The sequence below is a fragment of the Miniopterus natalensis genome, chromosome 1, assembly GCF_054644295.1.
Source record: "Miniopterus natalensis isolate mMinNat1 chromosome 1, mMinNat1.hap1, whole genome shotgun sequence".
Classification (NCBI taxonomy): Eukaryota; Metazoa; Chordata; class Mammalia; order Chiroptera; family Miniopteridae; genus Miniopterus; species Miniopterus natalensis.
The window spans coordinates 147,417,682-147,441,811 of NC_142081.1; the positions used below are offsets into that span (position 1 = coordinate 147,417,682).

Here is a 24,130-nt window from a genome sequence, read left to right on the forward strand (position 1 = left end):
GACATTTATAGAGGGTTTTTATATAACAGCACTGACTTAAATGTGTTTATGTGTATTGCCTCATTTAATCTTCACAATAACCCTATTTGTGCTGGAATTACCCTTATTTTAGGATGAAGAAACCAAAGCACATGAACCTTATTAAGCACAGAAGCAGGATTAAAGTCAGGCACATGAATCAAGGCTCCACACTCTTAATCCTTGTGGTTAGGATCAATGATGGCCCCAGAGTTATCAGGTCCTGGAACCTGTAAATCTTACTTTCGTGGATAAAGGACCTTTGCAGATGTGCTTAAATTAAGGATCTTGAGATGGTAAGATTATCGTGGATTATCCAGGCGGGCCCTAAATGCCATCACAAGTGTCCTTTGAAGAGAGAGGCATAGAGAGACTTGACTCAGATAGAAGAGGTGGCCATGTGACTACAGAGACAGAGATTAGAGGAATGAAGCCACAAGCCAAGGAAGGCTGGCAGTCACCAGAATCTGGAAAAGGCAAGCTTTGGATTCTCTCTGAGAATCTCTGGAGGGAGCGCAGCCTTACCAACCTTTTGATTATGGTGCAGTGAAACTGATTTCAGATTGCTGGCGTATAAGCTGTGAGAAAACAAATATTGGTTGTTTTAAGCCAAAAAAGTGGTAATTTCTATAGGAAATAAAGCCACTATGCAACAGTTTTCCTTCTGAAGACCTAAAACAAGTGAGTTCACCTCTCAGGATCCTAGTTGTGTTACCTGTAAAGTAAAGGGATTTTAGACTGTGTGGTTTCTAAGGGTTTTAATTATTTTCCACCATAAGAGAAATTGTACTTGTCAGACCTTCAGTAAAGGGGATGGGAAATTATTTTGAAAATTGAGTTTAACTCAGCACTTATTAAGGATGTACTATGCGCTAAGCACTAACCATAAAGATATATTTAATCTCAAAGAATTTAGCAGTGATGCTAAATTCTGATAGAAAGACAGCCACAACTGTACAGACATACCCCATATCAGGAAGTTCTGTACAGTGAACTTTGGGTTGGAGATACAAATGCATCACATCTTGAATGCTATCTGCTGCTCACTTGCGGCCTCCCAGGGTCTTGTGCTGGGGAGGATCCTGGGGCTGAATCTAGACTCTACAGAAAAGAATATTATGATTGATTGCTTATGAACACATGTGCTGAAGCGGATGGTGGCCATTTCTACTCTAAAAACAAGAGTTGAGCATAATCACTTTTGACAATTTACTTCTGTAGATGAAAAAGCTTCAGGTTTTTGTACATAGCAACTGTAGCAATGAAGATATTGCTTCAGAAAAGAATTCAGGGACATTTTTATCTTATGTAGTCATCAGGAATTACAGGAATGATAACAGTGTCTTTTCAGCCCTCAGGAAACTTTTGGTTCTCTAGACTGAGGTGGTAATAGTTTCCATTTTTTGAAGAAATGTTGCTTACTCTTCTGAAGTCCTAACATTTATTGCCTTACATTCTTTCTGAAAGTAGGTAAAGGAACATAAACTAATAATTATAAAATACTAATTCAGGATATATTATGTGTGCTATCCTACTAACAGAGACAGCTTTGCCACTGAGATCTCTTGGTTAGCTTTCTTGAGTAAGTGTCTGAAAGTCAGAAGGGGGAGGAGCTGTGGGGAGAAGTCTAGGGGATTATCTCTGAAGTGGGAGAGAGGCCATAAGAAATACTAAGGTAATTGGACAGTCTCAGCACTGAACTTGCTAGACTCAACACCTCAAAATAGCAATCCACAGACCCAGTATAACCCACCAATTTTCTGGCCCTTAAAATGTTGGCTCATACAGGAATTTTGATAAACTTTTAAGCAGTTGACAACAAGTAGAAAAAAATTACATAATAATCTACATTACTTACTAACTTTTATTAACAATCATATATGCTGCCAGTGAACCACTAAGCCTGCATTTCTATATGGCAACATACAGCTGGAGCTGAGTAGTGAGAGTAAAAAGTTAAGTGGATTGGTTTTATACCCATGTCTCTATTAAAGTTTAGAAAACAGTAGACAGCCCACATGGGTGCCATGTTTCAGGGGGGAAAAATTCTTGCTCCTAACTTTCTCTGTTATTTTATCTGCATGGCCTCTAGACACAAGTAAAATTTCAAGTCCTATGTTAGACAGTGTAAGCCATCATCCTGTGTAAAAGTGGTTCTACTGACACTGTGGAAACAGCAGTTAAGGATGCATTGCAAACCAGGTGGTAAGAGCCACAGTGCAGAAGCAAGTTGACTTGGGCCCCACAGGCTCCCAAGCCCCTCCCTCCCACAGCCTGCACAGTGCCCTGCATATTGTGGATTTTCCATAAAGAATCGATCAGCCTGTGGTTCTCAAATTTTAGTGTGGTGCATAAAACACACTTATGGGACTGGTTAAAATTGTGGATTCCAAGGGCCCAACCTAAGTATGAAATCTGTATCTTTTTTCAAGCACAGCATGGCAGTCCCTGAGTTTCTCTTTGTGATACATCACCTTCAATCATCAGTCCTCCCACACTCATGATTGTTTTGTCTCACTCTTTGTCTCACTGTGATAATGCCTAATGTTTGTACAGCGTAATAAAATGCACTAATACTATGGGGAAAGATGAGGTGGGGGACATATTACCTTTTGAGCACAGGCTATAGTCAAAGCATGATGGTAGAATTTGATATATATGATAGTTTCTAGTTTCATACAATTTTTTTAGTGGAATAAACAAAGGAAAGAAGAAATTAAGCAAAGTGTTCCAGGTCACTTACCTAGTCAAGTGGTAGAGTTAGGACCTGAACCCATTTGTCCATGCTGAAGACCCTGCTGTCGACCACAATGTTATTTTGCTTTCCAGTTGCTTTCAGATCATTTTCATAGTGATCTACAATAAAAAAAAGGTTTATATCATGATCCACTAAATATCCATCTCTTTACACATACAAATATACATAGGTTTTGTGTGTGTGGCTGTTTGTACATATATACATATATAATAACACTATGTATGATATACCTTGACATTTTCTATTCATTCATTTCATATTTTTAATGCTGGTATTTAATACACTAAATTGATATATAACCCTCTAAGGAGTCATGACACATGGTTTGAAAAACACAGCAATAAACCCTATATTCCATAAAAATAGTAAGGAATATTAGATACTATGGTTTATAGACTATGTGGTCAAATTATGTAAGAGAATGACCGTGAAAATTCACTCATATTACTAATAATCTTTTATGCCAGAAGTCTCTGAGTAATAATAATAGAAATATTTGTAATAATTTATTGCATGTGTTTTGTCCTTTATAATCTTCCAAAATCTTTTCAGATTCACTAGCTCTTAATATTCACCTAACCCTATGAGGCTTAAAAAAACACCAACCAACACTAGTAATGCAATATTTTATTTATCTTATTCTGTGGAATTTAAGGATTTTAATATCCACTAGAAATGTCTATTGAAATATACCCATCAGAGAATTCTTGTGTTCCTAGTATTAGTCTGTTGTATCGCCAAGATTTTGTCTTTTAAAACAATTTTATTCTAATAAATCTATCAGCGTAACGAAGTAACATTGCTGAAGGAATAAACATTTTGAATAAATGTAAATAATTTTTAAAATTATTGTCTTTTACAAAGACAATAGCGTCAGCAACCTGCCTGCTGCACCATTGGGAGAACTTTTTGCTGATATTTTTGCTAGTTTCCTTCCAAAATTCGCAGTACCCACAAGGTGCGTGGGTTGTAGTGTGGCCCATTATACTCAAAGCTCTGGCCTGTCTACCCTTGACTTCCCTAGCGTAGGTCACACTCACCCTTTCATACGCTCTCAGTCAAAGTTGCCTGAGGGACATCGGTTTAGGAGGGAGATGTGATTTTTCTGTGCCTTTCATAAATATGCACATTTACATGGTGGGCTTTCTTGCATACTGTTTTGAGCAGGCATTTCCCTCCCCATCTCTCCTTGGAGACAAAAAATTAGTTTTCTCAAAGTAATTCCAAGTGCATCCACAATCATCTGAGCTTTAATATTCATCTGCTTTTGTGATTCTTCCTTAGATCTGTATGAAGAATTTTCTGACATTTTTAACACCGAATCTTCTGAAACCACCCTTCTCCTGTTGTCAAACTCTTACCCATACCTGTCTATCCAAGTGTCGAAAAATTCCATGAAAATTGTCCTGAGAGGAAAACTTTAGCTGTCCTCTTCAAAGATGCATCAACTTCTAGATTATAGAAAAATAATTTCTTGCCCGGCCGGGTGTAGCTCAGTGGTTGAGCGTCAACCTAGGATCCAGGCGATCAGGGTTCGATTCCAGGTCAGGGCACATGCCCGGGTTGTGGGCTCGATCAGTGACTCTCTCCCTCTCCTTTCCTCTCTCTGAAATCAATAAAGATATATTTAAAAATAATAATAATAATAATAATTTCTTGCCCTGACCGGTGTGGCTCAGTTGGGTGGACATCATCCCTTGCACAGAAAGGTTGCCAGTTTGATTCTCTTCAGGGTACATGTTGGAGGGGCGGGGATTGCAGGCTCCATCCTTGGTAGGGGGCCTGCATGAGGCAGCAGATTGATGTTACGCTCTCACAAGGATGTTTCTTTGTCTCCCTCTCCCTTCCTCTTTCTCAAAAATCAATAAAAATATTTTTAAAAAATAATAATTTCTATTGTTACTCTTGGACACTGATCATTGGTATATTTCCCTAAAGAATTATCACAATCAAGAAATACTTATTTAACGAAGGATAAGTTTTTTCCCCTAAAATGCACATTTAAATGTTAGTCTATTCAGTCGTAGGCTCTTATGACAAAGGAGACCTTCAAAAGCATCCAGTCATTTTACAAATGAGGAAGGTGAAGGCCACAAGTCTTAACCTTCTTTTCTCTTTACATTGTCTGAAAGCAGAGTTCATGTTCGGAGAATGCCATGAATTAAGGTATTCCACATCGTAAATAATTTGTAACTGCAGTATTATTATTGTGCAAAAAAAATCATTGAAGGCATCAAAATTGTCTAACAGAAAATGAGACTGCACCCACGAATGCGTTTGTATTCAAACTCCTTTCCTTTGATTACTGTGTAAATGGTAAATAGAAATCCATATAGTTTCAGGCCTAATTCTACATCTGCTAATTGGATTTCTCTTTATGGATTTAGTAAGCCAACATTCATGTTCCTAAATAAACAGCTCTCTGAACACATGCATATGACAAAGCTGATTTTTCTTTTAATTGGTGGAATCAATGACTAAATCGGAGGTAGGCCAAGTTGACTTTGCAAAAGTAATCTAGTTTATAATGAAAGGACTTTATACTTATTTTGGTAGCAGCCTTAGAACGAATGGAAAAAACACACAGAAATTTAGAATCGTAAAGGTCTTCCAAGGGCCTAAATTCATCTTTTTCCTGACAGGAATGCCCACATGATTCTGAACCGTTCTGTTTTACATCTAATGCCTAGCTGACAAGTGTCCGTTTTTCATGCTTGTTCATTCGTCACCCGTGTGTTCTCTCTGCCTGCAAGGCATCCGGCCTGCCTTCTATCACATCTCTCCACGATAAGGGATATGCTTAAAACGTCACCCCCACCCTCTGCTTGCAGAGCAGTGCGGAGCCACACTGAAACGAGCAGCTGCTGTGCTGGACAGCCACAGTATTTTCTAAGCTCATTATACCACCTGAAAGCTAGAAAAGAGGTTTTATGGCAGGAATTAAAAGGAGTTTTCAGGAAGAAGTATTGCTTTGTGGAGGGTTACATGTGAGATCATTTTAGAAATCAGATAAAATTTATAGAGAGTTTGAAGTCAAACCATTAAAACAAAATAATTATATGGTATTCCATGATAGTTCAGTTAAATCTGTCTCTTGAAGTACATACCTCTGGCATGTGGTCATCATTCTCAATTAGGAAGCAAGGATCCTCCTAAGAGATGCCTTCCCCAGGCAGGAATGTGAAAACCGTGTCAAAAACTGCACCATATCCTAAGAAAAATTATAGCAATCCTCATTCACACCCATCGCCCATTAGTGGTGCTGCTGACTTTCATCACCATAAAATTTTGCAAAAGTGCAGTAGCTTCTCATGATGGTTATTTTCCCAGTTCCTGTGCACCCCTCAACACGACTTCCCTTCTATTGCTGGTCACTCCTAAATTTCCAGACCAATGACTTCTCTCCTTTGATTGTTTTGCTGAATTTGTCCTGTTGGCCTCCCATCTTTTTTAAACTTTATTCTTCTCTTGGCTTTTACTTTTTTCGCCTACTTCATGGTTCACACCATGTCATTTTTGCTGGCAAATCTTTTCTCTTGAATATTGGTGTCCTCACTTTTTTATGCTTCAGTCTTTCCCCTGGTGATGTCACCTGTTTCCAATACTTCAACTATCTCCTAGACAACGAAGCACAGTCTTCAACCCAAACTTCTTTTCCAAGCTCTAGACCCAGCGGTTCTCAAGTTGGGGTGTTTTTGTTTCCTCTAGGGAGATTTGGCATTGTCTGGAGCATTTTATTTTGTCAGGGCTGGGAGAGGTGTTACTGGCTCCTAATGGGTAGATTTTAGGGATGCTGCTAAGCATCTTAGTACGCACAGAGAATTATCCAGTCCCAAATGTCAGTAGCGCTGAGGTTGAGAAATCATGATCTGGACCTACTGGGCTTTTCCATTTGTGTATTCTACAGATGCACCAAACTGGATATAGAACAAAATTAATTTGCTCTTTCTCCTCACTTTTCTGCTCAGTTCATTACTAGTATTTCATTTAATAACGGTACCAACTTCACAAGTGCAATAGCTAAAAATGTAGTCTTATCTTTGCCTCCTGGCACTTTCCAAACTCCTAAATCTTCCCAAATGTATGATCTCTTTATTTCTAGGATTTGGTTTCTCTACTCTCTGTCCACTATCACAGGGCCCAGTCATCCCTTGCAGTTTGTTCAAATGGTTCCCAAACTACCTTCTGTCTCAATCCATGTGTCACACTTGGAGCAATATATCTGATCTCCCTCCTTTGCTTTGAAGCCTTTGAGGGTTTGCCGTTCCTCAGCAGGGCAGGAAGGCCTCTCCTAAATAGATCTCAACTTACCTCTCTTGTCTTGTTCTATATCTTTGACATCTTCATCCTAAGCATGTAGTAAAGTGTCTACCTTAAGTAGATAATTAACAAATATTAAAGGAATTTGTTGTGACTATTTGGATACATATGTGCCTCACTTTTTCTTATTCTCAGCCTTCAATTTGTGATATGCTGATGAATTTTACCAGAAGTGAGTCAAAACATTACTTGACTTGAGAACTAATTCCAGTCATTATGTCTTCACTCTACCCCACATCAGATGGGGGTTTTCAGAATTATTTTTCAAAAAGTAGATATACTTTATCCCATAAAATTCATTCATTGCTACTCTTACTTTTATTAGTATTTAGTGTTTTACCAAAATTTTTATCATAATGCAAATTAAAAACAGAGAGGCTACCATATCAGAAGAGAAAGCTTTTAGTGTTTCTGTTGGAAGGACACAGCTTAACCAAAGGAGATGTTAAAGGGATGTGTGGGATGGCAAAATATGTGTCAAATCAGGTGTCGTCGGGTCCTAATCCAACATCCATTATTTTGCTGTGAGGTGTTGAGTAAATTGATAAACATGTTCCTTATATGTAAATTAAGGACGATTTATATAACTTTAAAGTTTAATAACTGTGGATTTTAAATGTTCTCTTTTATAATATACTCAATTTCTGACAGAAACTCTCCATTTAGAGAGAGTCGCCATTTGGAGAGTCTCTTGTCTTACCTCAGACTTACATAGATTCATAATTTTCTTACAATCCCTAAGCTCTTTAAGGTTTTCTTTTGCCAAAAAATTTAACAAAATGACAAGTAGTAACAATGGATTTCTTTCTCAGTGCATTTCTCCAGGTGGTGCTTTCTGATAGCTCCGTGAAAGACGTTAGAGGTATATACTTCCAGCGCTTTTGGATTTTTACTCATTAGTTCAACAGGCTAAATTGGTACTTTTAGGTTCTTAAGTTTTTATCAGGGATATGAGTTAAAAGGACAGAGACATTAATTTTTTATTAAAATGAAGTGGATAAAATTCCAATAACTTTTTATTGAAAGGAGCTGAATTATACAAGTATGAAATAAAATTTTTGGTGTGCTGCTTCAAAGCTCTGTGGCTGAACCATTAATTTTTTTAACTTTGGTATTTAAAATGACAAGCTGGTTTCTAACATTTTTGTGTCCTTCTATAATACTTTTTAAAAGCCTCCATATTGCTATGACAACTATAACTATATAAATACATAACTAGGTACTTGGTGTATTTGAGCATAAATAACTATTTAATTTTCTAATTGAAGAATGGCCACATAATTATATAGTGAGAGATTTCTGGACCCATTCCAATGGTTACACTTTTCCCCACCTTGTGTCCGAGACATCTCAAGAGGTTATATTCATTCTTTCAGAGCTCCAGCATTCTGTTTCACACTCTGAACTGGAAACTTGCTTTTGAATTATTGATCAAAAGATCTCAGAGTTATTACAATGATAATAGTATTCATTGTGAAGAGAGAGGAAAATATGTACATAAGGGACTCTGTGTGTTTAAGAATCATGAGGATGGGGTTCTTTTGATTAAGACTATGATCATCATCATAGATTATCAAGAATTAATAAAAAAATGCAAGGAATGAATTTCACTAATTGTTAATATGAGGATCTTCAAAGCATTCCAGTGAAGATTAAAGTTGGGACAGTTAATAGCCTCTGAATTTCATAATTTCCACCACACAGAATATAATCACCCAGATGCTGGTACAGTATTAACAACATGTGGTTTTTAAAAAGATACAAAGACACATAAAATACTAAACTGGAAAATTTTTATTGTACTTTCTGTAAATGAATAAATGTAAATCAGTTTTGTCATGTATTTTATTACCCGTGCTTTCCAGATTTACGGAAGACATTTGAGCAGGAACCCCTGGGAAAGGAAGTATCCTTGGAACAGGAAGTCTTGCTCCAGTGTCGACCACCTGAAGGGATCCCAGTCGCTGAAGTGAGTAACAAAATTTCTTTGCATTCAGCAACTGGCACTTAGTTATTCTAACAGAGGCCTAACCCATGGCTAATGGCGCAGTGAATTAGGGTATGGCATGATGAATGGTTGGTAATGGAGTCCTAACTGCCTGCTGCTGGCAAAATAGATTGATTGGGAACTGATTAATGACTCGGGAGTCAATTAGAATGCCCCACTGGACAAAGCCACAGTCAGCTTGGTTTGATTTTGTCATTCTCTTTCAAGAACTCAGAAATACTGCTATATTTTATCTGGAGCTTATCATAGAGAGAAATGGTACGACTTAAAAATGTACCATCAATTTTATTATTGTTCTTGATAATATGCAAAAAGTGTATGTTTGTGTGTGTGTGTGTGTGTGTGTGTGCGTGCGTGTGTGTCAGTGGGCCTGTGCACTCCACATATGTATTTCCTGTTCCATGTTGTAATCGTGGACATATACCTAAGAGCCATATTCACAGACCAGGAATAAAAACATGTTTGAGGGATTAAAAGTGTTAATTAATTTTAACCTATAAGCTTTCCATCAAACTCTTCATTTTTGTTTTCTGCTTTTGCTAAAACAAAGCCTATATATTGTTAATGAAGTAATATAAATCAGATTTATACCAAGACTTTTCATTAGCGCCATACAATGCCGAGATCTTTGAAAATGCCTGTCTATGGGGGACAGACCTACAGGACCAGAAGAGAGTGCCATGCTCTTCTTGACATTCCCATCATTTTAGACCACGCCTTTGAGGAAATCATCTAATACTGTGTCTTATGTTTGTTTACAAATAATTTCAGACCCTCAAAAATACTACCCTTTTATGATTATTGGGAGACATCTTAACATGCTTGAAACACTCACTACTGCCTTAGCTGATCCAGTATCTTAGAAGCCCAGAAAAACTTTAATTTGACAAATGACATAGCTGTCAGTTGGTTGGTGGATCTTGTTAGCCTCCAAACTACATTAAGTTGTTTGGAATTTTTACTCTATATTGCATATATTGAAAGAGGCATTTTTGAAATTGTTGCAATTTGGGCCTATATGGGTGAGCTGATATTTTGTAAAAATATGCCCTGAATTATCCCTATTAAGAAATTGCAAAATAATACTACTTAGACTTACAACTTGTCCAAAAAAAAAAAAAAAGTTTAATAGCTAACAATGCACTTACTATTAGATTTCCATATATTTCAATCTTTTGAAGGTTCAAGCAAGGTGGGAGTCAGCTCAGTTAACTGGCTCCATGACAACAAAATTAAACATCTGATTGCTCTTCACAAGAAATTTAGGCAGTGCCTTTATAAAATGGCTCCATTTTCTATCACAGCCATTCATATTTTCATGTGTCAATGACAAGACACAAAGCGACACTCTTAATAAAATTTCTTTTTTTATTTTGAAATAAGAGAGCTATTTTTGCTTTGTAACTGGCATTCCATGGCACTTTCTAGCATCTTTTCAGAGATTTTTGCATGGTTATAGCCGCTTTTTCCAACCACACAAAATGATCTTTCAACACTGACATACAAAATGACTTATTGTGATTAGAAAGGAGACAACTTTTCTCTATTCAATATTTCATTTCACTTACTACAATAGTGTATCTGTCTCCTAATTGTATTTCTAAAATGCCTGGCCAGCGTAGCTCAGTGGTTGAGCATCCACCTATGATCCAGGAGATCATGATTTAATTCCCGGTCAGGGCACATGCCCGGGTTGTGGGCTCCATCCCTGGTGGGGGGTGTGCAACAGGCAGCCGATCGATGACTCTCTCATCATTGATGTTTCTATCTCTCCCTCTCCTTTCCTCTCTCTGAAATCAATAAAGACATTTTATAAATAAATAAATAAATAAATAAATAAATAAATAAATAAATAAATAAATAAATAAATAAAATCTAATGCAAACTTCTCCATTAAACTACCTTAAAGACCAGAACATATCCTGGGTAACATGGGTATGCATAGCCTCGTTTCACTTGATGTTTCTTTAAAGATAACTGATCATTGCTAAGACTTTCAGTGAAAAATCCTAGTAACTGCATCACTTTTTTAATGGTTCACTTTGTCAAGGAGCAAAAGATTCATGACTGCAAACTAAATGACTGTGAATTTTATTTGTAGCATCACTAGAAAAGAGACCAATTAACACTTAGGGAGCTCAAAAATCATATACCCAGTGACATTAAAAGAACTATATTTAATGTGTTTTCATTTTTTTTCTTAAGTCAGAGGAGAGATCAAACACATGTGCTGGAGAGCAGGCTAATAAACTCCTATGTAGATTCCTTTCAACACCCTTAGACTCACCAAGATCATAAAGCCAGTGAATACCTTAATGTGACATGTTACAACTATCATTTACTCAAGAGTGGCAGATAAGTTGAAAAAGAAAGGGGTGAAATATAACTAAGTGAGTTAAAGGATCGTAAGGTTATTTAAATTTAATGATAAATGCATTTATCATTTAATATTCTATTTATTTGCTTGAGGAATCTAAAAGCATAAAAATAGCATAGAATGAAATATTGATCTTAGAGGAAAACCAGCAGGTAAAATGGCTATGTTTTACCACAAATCAAATCTGACTTTAAGCTATCAGGTCGCAGGGTCAAGGATTTCTACTTCCTTTTTACCTAAGGCAAACGATTCTGTAGAACGGGATAGTAAATGCTCAGTGAACACATGTTGGTCGAGTCAATTGACCTTTGGTTTACGAGTATATGCCTAGCTCCATTGGAGAAGTAGACAGGTACATTCTTTGTGGAGTATCAGAAAGCAAAAATTTTCTTTCTTCCCATACAGGTCTGTAAGTTTCTAAAGAACTCTACTAATCTTAAGTTAAATGAAACCTATTTGGTGCAAATAATGCCATAGGCATTTCTGAGGTAATAAATAATATTAAGTTATCTCCTCTCTTTTGGCTTTCGTCTCCACTACAGAATGTTAAAAGAATTTCCTTTCAGAACTGTAGGTTTAAACTCAAACATCACCATTTGAAACTCTAACTTTGGACAAGGTATTTCAATTCTCTGTACCTAAGTTGCCTCAGTTACAAAATGGAGATAATGATGTAAAGTTTAAATGAGATGATACATGCAAACATGTAGATGGCACTCAAGAATCATCAGCCATTATTAGTACTAGTATTCTATTATCACTGTTGATTCGCAGAACACTGAGTTCAACCTCTCGAATTCAAAATAGTCGCTGAGCACATTGGATCTTTGCTGGGCGCTATGGGGCAGGAGGGGCAAAGCCTCTGTCCTACGAAGAATCACCAAGAAGCCCTCTTGTGTTCTCCAGCCGGTAGCTTTAGTTAGAGTCCTAAATGCTACAGATGAAGACGTTGTGAGCTTTAGAACAAGGAAACGCCCTTGTTTATGTAAATCTCTAATGTATAAATGACAAATACCTACAAGGCATGATGTGCTCCTGCCCTTCCTCTGATTTTTAAATTTACTGCTCACCATTTAGTCATCATGATCCCAAGACATTGGCCCAACCCTCATGTTTCCTCCCAAAGGGGAAATCTGGGCTGGAGGCGCTGTTGGTAGTTTTCCTATGTGCTGTGAAGGAAAGAGAATGATGGGGAAAGCCTCAGAGGAGGAAAGGGGCCAAACCACAATTCCTTATTCCATCTCTCCAGGTGGTGACAGTTTTGGCTAAGAACTCCTCTCAATATTCATCCGTTAAGAAAATTCTGTTGTGGGCACCTTGGGATGAGGCGCAGTGGTTCAGAGCTCTAGGCCTGGCTGCTGCTTCCTCTGGTCTCCTTACCAAGCCCTCCCTTTATACCTATTTTTTTTTTTTTTATTTAAAATGCTTAACAACCGGGCGACTTCCTTAGCACAGAGAAGAGTCTGAGGCCCTTGTGCCATATAAAGGTATAAACTCTTTAGCTGCTGAATCATAGGTGGCCCAGGGTCCCAGTGAGCCGGCTGGCACATGGGGGTGAAGGGCACTCTGTTATTTAGCAGCAGATACAGAACAATCATATCAGCACCTGGCATGGATGAGCCAGTGTGACTAGCTGAATGTCACCCTCTATATACCACAACTTTATATAGCTCTGACTACTACTTGTGTTCAAATGTGTCTGTTTACTCCTCTGCTGTCTAATTAGATTGCAATAAAATAGGAGCAAAAAGGGGGGTTTATGTTTATCTCTAAACCAGCTGACTGTAGCTTCCTTAGCAGATTCTCTTAAGCATATTTAACTAAATGAAATAAAGAGTCCCTGATGGACGTGGCACACAGGCTGCAACTCAGGACATGGAACTTTCCAGAAAAAGGATGTTTGTCACCTCTGAAGATGCAACCCTACAGAGAAGACTCAGTGTGGGGTGAGGGTTCTGACCCACTAGGACCGGGAATAAAAGGCCATTCATGGTTACTCTAGCTCAGTACTATAGGGCAGTTTAATCATAATCATATTAAAATTAAAAGTCTAGACTGGGTGAAAGAAAAAGAATTCCTAGAAATACTCTAAAATTGTATTGCTTAGTATTTTTGATAACTCTTTTTGCTAGGATCTAGGCAAAAATGTAATTCTTTTATTTCTGGGGAGGCTTTGCCTCCCTCCAATAGAAACTGTCCCACCCCCATCTCCCTAAAGAAGCTGGGAAATTAATACGTCCACGCGTGGGTGCTGGGCTGCCCCGCTGGCATAACAGCAGCACTCAGTGAAATTAATCCCTCCTTGCTCATTTTAGTTTATGCCTAGAAAATGTTGTTGTCACATGGTGAGCCACAAAGACACTCAGAGATACTTTATTTCATTGTATTATCTCTTTTGGAGAGGACTGGGATCCAAACAGCAATAGATACAAGATTTGTTGGCATAGCAGAAGGAACGACGCTGAATTTTTCACTAAACCTTGATTTGTTTCACCTTTAACAAGGGAATAATTGCTCCTCTAATTATAATTGAGCTATCTCATAGGAGTTTAATTGGAGGAACAGCGTACAATGTTCAACTTATTGACCCAGTTGTGCTCCAAAACAGGCATCTTATTTATCAACATTTACATCTTTAATTAGCAAGTGGGAAAATATGGGGTGACATGCAAGAGAATAGATTTCGCTGAGTTTACTCTTGATAAACAGGGAACAGATTTTTTTAAAGCTGATGCTGCCAGAGCAAAAAGCTGCTGGTCGCTGGAGGCCCAGCCAAATGAGCAGCATCAGGTGGCTGTCCAGCTAATTGATTATTAATGTGGCCACTGAACACTTTGTTTCATGAGAGGCGTGCATGTTTCGCTGCCATTCCTCATAACTGGAACTTCATGTTGACACATTTCCATGCAGGTGTATTGTCTCCCAAGCTGTTTTATATTCTTTGCAAGCAAAAAAGGCTTAGAGATAAAGAAGAGTTTGAATACTATTTTGGAGGGGAATATTACTTTCAGTGCCCACTAAAATCTGTTGGAATTTTCTCCTTGCATGCTTATAGCAACAAGACGGGTTTTGATTTTGAGATGATTATCAACCCTGTAAACAGGTTTGCACAAGTATTAGGTTCCCCAACTCATAGTCATCTTGCAAGCTTTGCATTGGTCCAATCAACATTTGACATTGTCATCTCTTTTTTTAAAATAGTTTTTATTGATTTTTAGAGAGACGGGAAAGGAGAGGGAGAGGGAAACATGGATGTGAGAGCATAACATTGATTGGCTACCTCCTGCCTGCCCCTCATTGAGGATAAAGCCCACAGCCTGTGCATGTGGCATGTGCCCTGACCGGGAATCCAACCTGTAACCTTTTGGTGCACAGGACAACTCCCAACCAACTGAGCCACACCAGCCAGGGCAGCCATTGTCACCTCTTTATTAGAGTCGCCCCATAGTTTTTCTGTCATGACCTGTCCTTAGTAGATAATATGACCAGAGATCACCATTAGTCCAGATAACAGAGTAAACCAAATAAAAATAATAATAAAATTAAACAGTATCAATATCACTTTTTTAAAAATCTATAAGAAATAATAAACCTTCTCTGACTTATAATAGATTTGTGTCTTGGCTTCTGCACATATTTAGCGGTTTCTTTGAGCCTGTAGTACAAATGCAGTTTTTTTTAAATCATTAATTCATTTAGTCAAGAAATATTTGTTGCCTGGCTGGCATGGCTCAGCGGTTGAGCATTGATCTATGATCCAGGAGATTGGGGTTTGATTCCTGGTCTGGGCACATGCCCGGGTTGGGGGCTCTGTCTCCAGTAGGGGGCATGCAGGAGGCAGCCAATCAATGACTTCTCATCATTAATGTTTTTCTCTGTCTCTCTCCTTCTCCCTTCTCTCTGAAATCAATAAAGATTTTTTTTTTTTTTTTTAAAGAAATAGCCCGGCCGGGCGTGGCTTAGCGGTTGAGCGTCGACCTAAGATCCAGGCGATCGGGGTTCGATTCCCAGTCAGGGCACATGCCCGGGTTGCAGGCTAAGCAGCTGGTCAATGACTCTCTCATCATTGATGTTTCTATCTCCCTCTCCGTCTCCTTTACTCTCTCTGAAATCAATAAAAATATATTTTAAAAAAAATAAAAAAATATTTATTGTCCATTCACTGTGTGCCCAACACTCTTCTAGCTGCAGGAGATACAAATCTAGTCAAATTCCTTAAAGTGTAATAAAAAGGAGCCAAACACTAAATAAGAATAGAAATAAATGAGAAAGATATTGTCAGATCATTGCAAGTTAGAGGAAATGAGACAAGGTCATGCATGAGAAGTTGATGGCTACTGGGGAGTGGGAGTCACTTCGAAGTTCAAGGAGAATCTATTTGAGGAGATAAGTCTGAGCCGAGATCTGAATGACAGGAAAGAGCCAGACTTGAAAAAGATCTGGGTCAGGAAACTCCAGGCAGGCAGAGCAGACTCTGAAGGAGCTGACGTGGTTACTGATGAAAAAGGCGGCTAGCGTCTCTGAGACACAGTGAGCTATGACAAGGGCAGGAACACTTTCAGTTAGTAGAGGACGAGCTTGGAGACTTTTAGACTGGTAAGGGGTTTGGAGTTGTTTCTGACTGCATGAAAAGTCATTGGAGATATTAAGTAAGGAATTATCATGACCTGATACATTTCTTTCAAAGATATTTTTTCTGCTATATGGAAAACAGATTTTGGAAGTGTAAGACTAGAAACAGAGACACCTTTTAGGAGATCTTGCCTTAACCCAAGCAAGGGAAGATGGTGCTGGACTTAGGGTGAGAGTAGAAGAGATAGAAAAGCATGGAGATAAAGGACTTACTTTAATTCCTGTGTAAGAAAAAATTCTAAACATCATTTTTTAATTTGACTTTATTAAATAAATAAAAACTAGAAAATATTTGGACTTTCAGAAGAAAGTGAACTCTCCCATGTTAAAGCTCAGTAGACCCACCAGAGTGAGCTTTTTTTAAGACGACCTCAAATCAATGGTCAGTAGACCTCAGCTATTTTCACATACAGTCTCTCTCAGGGGAGCTTCAGCAGTAGGCAATGACTTAGCCTGTGTCTGTAATCACAGAACAGAAAGGTCTTTTATCTTCACAGCCTTATTTTTTTTTAAAGTTGATGTTTCTTCCATGAATTGTCTTGTTTTGGAATTTCTTTTAATGATTCTCCATATGCCTATAGGCACTATTTATTGTAAATTCATTGTGGATGAAAAATGGCAGTCATAAAGAGCAAAAAGCCAGTATTTTCTAAAGGTGGTCAGACTTAACAAGAGTCCCAACCCCACTCCCCTCTGACAGCTGCAGTCTGTTCTCTGTATCTGAGTCTGTTTCTATTTTGTTTGTTAGCTTATTTTGTTCATTAGTTTCCACATATAAGTGAAATCATATGGTATTTATCTGCCTCTGACTGGCTCATTTTACTTAACACAATACCGTCCAAGTCTATCCATGCTGTTGCAAAGTGTAAGAGATCCTCCTTTTTTACAGCTGCATAGTATTCCGTGGCATAAATGTACCACGGCTTTTTTATCCACTCATTTACTGATGGACACTCTTAATTGGTAAATAAGAAGAAATGCTGAGAGTTGTTTATCCTGAAAGGGAATTTGATAGTAAAGACTGGTTAGGAACTACCCATGGATTAGTCAATTTATAGTCCTATTGCCCTGGAAAATTTAGCATTTCAAGGACTTTCCAATGCCATTTTGCTACCTTGGAAGATATTAGGTATAGTCATTCTACTTTGGACTCCTTCGGTAGTTGCTACAATTAGTTCATTTATCAACATGCTTTTATCTCCTCATAGTCAAACTTATGCTTTAGAAATGGACAAGTTTTAAGACAAGTTTGCCTCTCCAATATGGTCTGTTAACATTCAGCTCTAAAAAGCATTGAGCAAGGCATTTGTTCAATTAAAGAAGTGTTTCCCCAGCAGGAAAACAAATTCCCTTTCTTAGCAAATTCTTTCCCTTTGCAGAAGTTACAACAACTGAGCAAAATGTCACTACAATTTCCACTTGCTTTTTTTATCCTTTGGCTATTTTTTTCAACTGTCGAAAGATATGATTTTAACGTTTTAAAGACTAATCCCTTTTCAAGCAAAAAATACACATACTTTTACAAACCTACTGAAAGGGGCAAAGTATACTGGACCATGGTCAACACAAGTAAATGAGTGCCTTATTTTATTGCAAATCTGAGAAGGAAATAGCTGCATAAACAAAGTAGGCTTAGATTCTTGACAAAAAAGAACATCTAGAACAGTCTTCATGATAGCTTGGTGGGGGGTCAGTTCTTTGTATACTTTTTTTAAATGGCCCTTTGCTTCTTATATTTGAAGACACTCTTTTTTACATGGTACACACTATTTGCTGAGTTAGACATAGACATTAATCGCTTGGTATGCATGTTTTTCATTTTCATTATTTTTTTATTTTTCAATTACAATTTACATTCAATATTATTTTATATTAGTTTCAGGTGTACAGCATAGTGGTTAGACAATCATATACTTTACAAAGTGTTCCCCCCAATATTTCCAGTACACACCTGACCCCTTACATAATTATTACAATATAATTGACTGTATTTCCTGTGTTGTACTTTACATCCCCATGATGTAACTATTGTAACTACCAATTTGTACTTCTTAATTCCTTCACTTTTTTCACCCACGCCCCTATAACCCCCCCTCCCCTCTGAAAACCATCAATCAGTCTGTTCTCTGTAGCTGAGTCTCTTCCTATTTTGTTTATTTATATTGTTCTTTAGATTTCACATATAAGTGAGATCATATGGTATTTGTCTTTCCCTTTCTGACTTTTTTCACTTAGCATAATAGCCTCTAGGTCTATCCATGCCATTTAAAATGGTAAGATTTCATTATTTCTTACAGCTGAGTAATATTACATTGTATATAAGAACCACAGCATTTTATCCACTCATTAAGACACTTTTTATCCAGAACTCTTATGGGTAAAATTTATTTGTATCCTAAAATGAAGACTTTGTTGGTCATATGACAATACCTACAAGGGATGGTAAAAAACCTGTTTCCAGTGTGAGAAACCAGAAGAAAATAATTCTGGGATTTTGAACTCTGTAGCAATTGGTGCTAACCCCTATCTGGTGAAAGTCCACAGAAGGCTTATTAGCTAGTTAACTTTTAGAATTGTCAAGCCCTTTCTATTCTAAGTATGACACATAGATTATCTACACTAAGATGACCTGAGAGCTTCTTAGAAAGGCAGAATCTCAAGCCCCTCACCCACAGCCCATTTGATCAGAATCTGCATTTTAGCAAGATCATCAGAACCAGTCTGCAGCACCAGTTCTCAAACTCGGATGAACATTGGGATCACATGGGAATAGATAGAAAACACTAATGCTTATATCCCACCCTAAAAATATTAATTTACTAGGTATGATGAGCAGCCTGGCTATCCAGATTTTTAATAGCTCCCCAGGTGATTCTAAAATGCCACAAAGTTTGAGAGCTGCTGGTCTAAAGGGCAAGGTTAAAACAAACAAACAAATACAGGAAAAGCTTCAAAGTTGTCCCTTCTAAACCAGTCAGTAAAACTTGGCAGACTCCCAACTTCTAGCTAATTCTTCTTCTAGAAGCTTGGCTTGGCTGAATGTGCATTTGATAATTGCCGCATAATTGCTTTTCCCATTTGTTTGATTAATGTAGCTGCATACAACGATTCTAGGCTGAATCTTCATTCTCTTAGGTGTGCACACACTTCTCAGCTCTGCTATGTCATTTTCAACTCAGTGTTCTGACTTTAGGGTCCCAGTTTGGGTTCAACAGTAACCTTTCTGATAGATGTGGATTTTCCAGCTAATGGTTGCTGGACTCACTTTTCATGTTGGGTGGCATGTGGCAGTTTCCCTCTGTTAATTAGAACAAATGTGCCAATTATGTTAATGTTTCTCCCGATACCAATCAGAGAATAATTAGACACAACACATCTGTCTTTCACAGGGGAGTAGAATAGGAAAGAAAAATGCAAGGTACTTTGCTTTTTATTATTGACATATATGATTAGACGATCCTTTAACTAATCACACAGTTAAAATGTGCATATATCATAAGGGTAAGGGTTGCCAATAGCTTTGTGGGAGGCTGAACATCTCTTATTGTTAGCAACTTCCTGACCAACATCCAACTATCTCTGAAGGACTCTGCGAAGAACTTAAGTGGTCTTTCCTTCCATTAAAGAAAACAAATTACACTGCCCTATCAGTAAAATGCAGGTAATGTTATTTACCCTGATCTGTGGAAAGAAACAAGTTCTTAAGAAGAATTATTTAAAACTCTCAAAAAGAACTCAGCTTTATTGATATAGATCACACCAAAAGGAATCACAAAATTCAGCCTTTAGGATTATATTGCACGTGTTGTAAACATATGTCAATCACCATGGGATTTATAGTTTGTTACAATTTCTGCTTAAATATTTGCTCATGTCTTAACTTTGGAGCTTTCTGATTAAAGGAAAATTGATATTGCTTCTATTGTTTTATTGGCACTAGTGGTCCACACTTGGCAGGGTTTTAGAGAATGGAGATGCAGCCAAATTATTTTATAATACAATAATGCCTCTACCCTTGTGTTGATTCTGGAGGTATGGAGAAGAGACATATGAAACCAACACATTAGTCTTCTTGAAGATAGTCAAAGCATATCTTAAGCACTTTTTAGATAAAGCTTTTTGTTTAGTTTAGAATTTAAAGTATATACACTGTAGCAAACATGGCTCACATTTCTGATGTTTAATGGTATTCAACTATGTACTTCTGTCATCTATAAGTACGACATCCTAATTGTTGTTATAACGTGTATATTATTGTGGCTTCAAATATATTGTCACTATTGCTCCTTAGAAACAGTTGGTCAGAAAATAAGACTGGAATTTCAGATTATAATTTTTTTCTCTTACTGTGACATTGATTTGTTTAAACAAAACAGAGGAACAGCTCAGAGGAGGCATTTAATATATTTTAATTTGATCCAGTGTCAGGCATTCTTGAAAGCCCTAAGATGAATCATCCTGGGATATGCTCCTTTAGCCAAAGGTTGGGAGAATGAGGAGACCAGAAAGAGGAGATGGTTGTTGATTTACTGTTATTACATCATTCTACCTAAAATATTAGTATTTTATTGTTAATAGTAAAACATGAACATAGTTATGTTTTAAACAATTTTAGTAGAAAAACATGAAAAAATTACAGGAGATAATGTTTGGAAAATAATGGTCTTGTGTAAATGGATCTCCCACTTTATAAACACTCAACATTGGAAGTTTTATAATCTGTCTTAGGTAGTCTAGCCTTTATGCTGTTTAATTATATATATAAATATATATATATTTATATATATATGTTTTTATTGATTTCAGAGAGAGAAAAGGAGAGAGAGATAGAAAGGTCAATGGTGAGAGAATCATCAATTGGCTGCCTCCTGCATGCCCCTTACTGGGGATCAAACCCCCATCCCGGGCATGTGCCCTGACCTGGAATCGAACCATGACCTCCTGGTTCATGGGTCAAGGCTCAACCACTGAGCCACACCGGCGGGGCAATACTGTTTAATTAGAAAGAGGAGAAGGGAGTTAATAAAAATGAGAAAATGGGTATGGAAAGTCAAGATTAAATTATAATTTATCCCTTATTTAATTATGAGCTATAGATGGATAATCCATTGGAAATGTTGATCTACTTTTCCCTGTCTCTGCTGATGATAAATAAATCAAGTATTAAACTTAAACTGAAGAATTACATATTTGAAACATGAGGGTGGCTGAATGCTGGAAAAGCCTCGCAGGTGAGGTTATGGAAGCCTGAGCCACTGAAAAATGATTTCCATGTTTTGCTGCAAAATTTCTCTTTCCTTGACAGCACTTATATAGCCAGTAGTCTTGGATTTTATAAAATATCAGTAACAGTAAAACTATAAAACCGTGCATCTAGGAGCCATAAAAAAAGTTTCTCCTTAAATCACACCACACACAGAAAGGGATGGCAGTTTTATACACCTTTTCAGGGAACACACAATAAGGGGCCAATATGCTCCAGTACTAAAACATAATCAAATTGGGAATCACTGATCTTCATTAATAAAATCATGTTAGTGTTTTGAGAACTCTGTGCCAGACTGAAGGTGCTAATAGAACTGAAAGACCTAACTGTTGGAGGGATTTCTAAACATTTTATCTTCCCACTATGAGAGCTGGGAACCACTCCTCATGTAAGACTAGAAATATGACAGTTCTTCTGGTACATACACTAAAGGGGATTGAGGCTGCAAATAAGGAAACTTTCCTCACCAGGGGAGTTTTATGAACGAAGACTCATAAACCAACACAGATAGTCCTATGCTGGTAAAATGAAAGTCAGATTTCTCCCAGTTTTGTTTTTCCTGGTTGGTATTTTGAATTTGAAGATATGTACTTCTCAATAGAGACACTAAGCAAAACTGAATCAACATTTAAAATACATTGATGCAGCCTGGCCCATGTGGTTCAGTTGATTGGGTGTCATCCCCTGCACCAAGGGGTTGCTGGTTGGATTCCAAGTCAAGGCAAATGCCCAGGTTTCTGGCTCAATCCTCATTAGGGTTAGGGTTAGGGGGGCAGCTGATCAATGTTTCTCTCTCACATAGATCTCTCTCTCTCTTTCCCTCTTCACCCCCCATGCCCTTCCTCTCTCTAGAATCAATAAAAACATATTTTTTAAAAATACATTGATGCAGGTATAGCTTTGTTTGCATCACCTTAGTCTTAGGGAAAAGGAAATTAAATTAAATTAAATGTATTGACTGCTTCCTAACTCCAGGTGCTTTCCCTTTCTTCCATATTTCATTAAGTCTTCTTCCAGCTGCAGGAGGGAAGGTCCATCCCTCTGTGCAGGTGAGGATGGTGACTCTGGGAGTTTACAGCCTACACAGTGCTGCAGACTCTGCACATGGGCAGGCTGGACACAGAGCGAAGTCTCACCCACTCCAAAGCTCATGTTTCTTCCTATAAGCAAATAAAGTTTTATTGACTGTATGTTGTTTTTGAAATTTAATTAAAACTATATGATATCTGATCAGTTTTCATGAACTAATCAGGTAATATCCAGACAAAGATACATTTTGGGAAAATTCATTTATTTAAAAAGTGTTACATCATCTCATCAGTTTTCTAAAAGTAAGCATGCTTTTTTGTTTCATGTTGCTATTGTCTACACTTCATAAAATATGACAATTTTATAATTTTAGAATGTAAAAGAGAAATGAAACTCAATTACAGGTCCATTTTTTTAGAGAATATCAATAATTTTTAAGCATATTTCATTTGGTGATGTCCAATAATTTTTTCCAAATATTTTTTTAAAATAAAATTAATTGGTCTGTTCTATATGTTTTCAGGACACATATTTTGGTTTATCACAATACTGCTTTTAGTTGTGTGATAAACAATACTTTCTTAGTACTTAGAAGTCATTTTTCAGTTTCTAGATATCAAAATATTGTGATTGAAACTTTACAAGTCATAATTATTAAACATTTTGTCTAATTTCTAGCACCTGCAATAGTCCTCGATAGCTGTTTAATATACACTCAATGAGTGTACCAATTTTGAGTAGATCCTACTGACTTTTATTTGCCTGTGCAATAATGTCTTTGTTTCTTCTTTTTGAATGTGACTACAAATCTCATTTAAGGGAATTCTTTACAAAATCTTGTTGCTTATGGTAGTTTTTATTTTCTGTGCGGGTAAATTTCATTCATTCATGCCCCGGTTCATTCATTCATTCTTTCACCGCACTTCAGTCATGAAGGCTTTATTTCTGCTTCTCGATCAACAACATTTGTAATTGCTCTTCCCTGTACCTGCAATACTCTGGTTTAGTATGATGGGCATTTTCCAGGTATTCATGTCCTACTGTCCCATTTATGTCCCAGAGACCTTCCCTGTCATCAAAAACGAGAGTCAGCAAACTGTAGCCTGCAGGCTAAATACAGCCCACCACCTAATTTTGTAAATAAAGTTTTATTGGAACCCAACCATGTTCATTTATTTGCATATTATGTATGGCTGCTGTTTAGAGACCATATAGCCCACAAAACCTAAAATATTTACTATGTGGATGACCTTATTTTTTTTTTGTTTTTTCTTGATTGAATATTGAACAAGGTATCACATGAGGAGACAGCTCTTTACTATATTACATTGCTCAGCATCTATGACAGGAAGCATGTTGCCTAAGAAAATAACAAGCAGCACAGCGTGTTTAGTTAGATTTAAAATGCATGAATCATAGCATCTAGATATTCTTGATTAGAAGGTGTCTTTAGGACAGAACTTGATGGAATTCTGTGAGGTTAAAAAATGTGCCCATTAAAAACATTTTAAAATATCTATTATTTTGCATTAGACATCATTCTTTCATGTTTATTAAACTTAAACCTCAATTTATAAAAGTCATTTAAACTAGTAAAGACAATAACATAATGTCCCTGAATGAATTATTTACTCTGTTGAAAAATAATCATATAATACCAGCTTAAAGTTGTATAGCAGTCATAAAAAATTCTTTCATATATAATGATTTTCATATCTCACA

At 37.1% G+C, this 24,130-nt stretch overlaps 1 protein-coding gene across 1 annotated transcript in view; it reads left to right on the forward strand.

The window, feature by feature from the left end:
* UNC5C (unc-5 netrin receptor C) overlaps positions 1-24,130 on the forward strand; it is a 335,847-nt gene that overhangs the window by 234,698 nt on the left and 77,019 nt on the right. Inside the window, exon 4 of the mRNA XM_016206188.2 lies at positions 8,962-9,065. Within this exon, the coding sequence (XP_016061674.2) occupies positions 8,962-9,065 (104 nt within the window). The remainder of the gene's footprint in view (positions 1-8,961; positions 9,066-24,130) is intronic.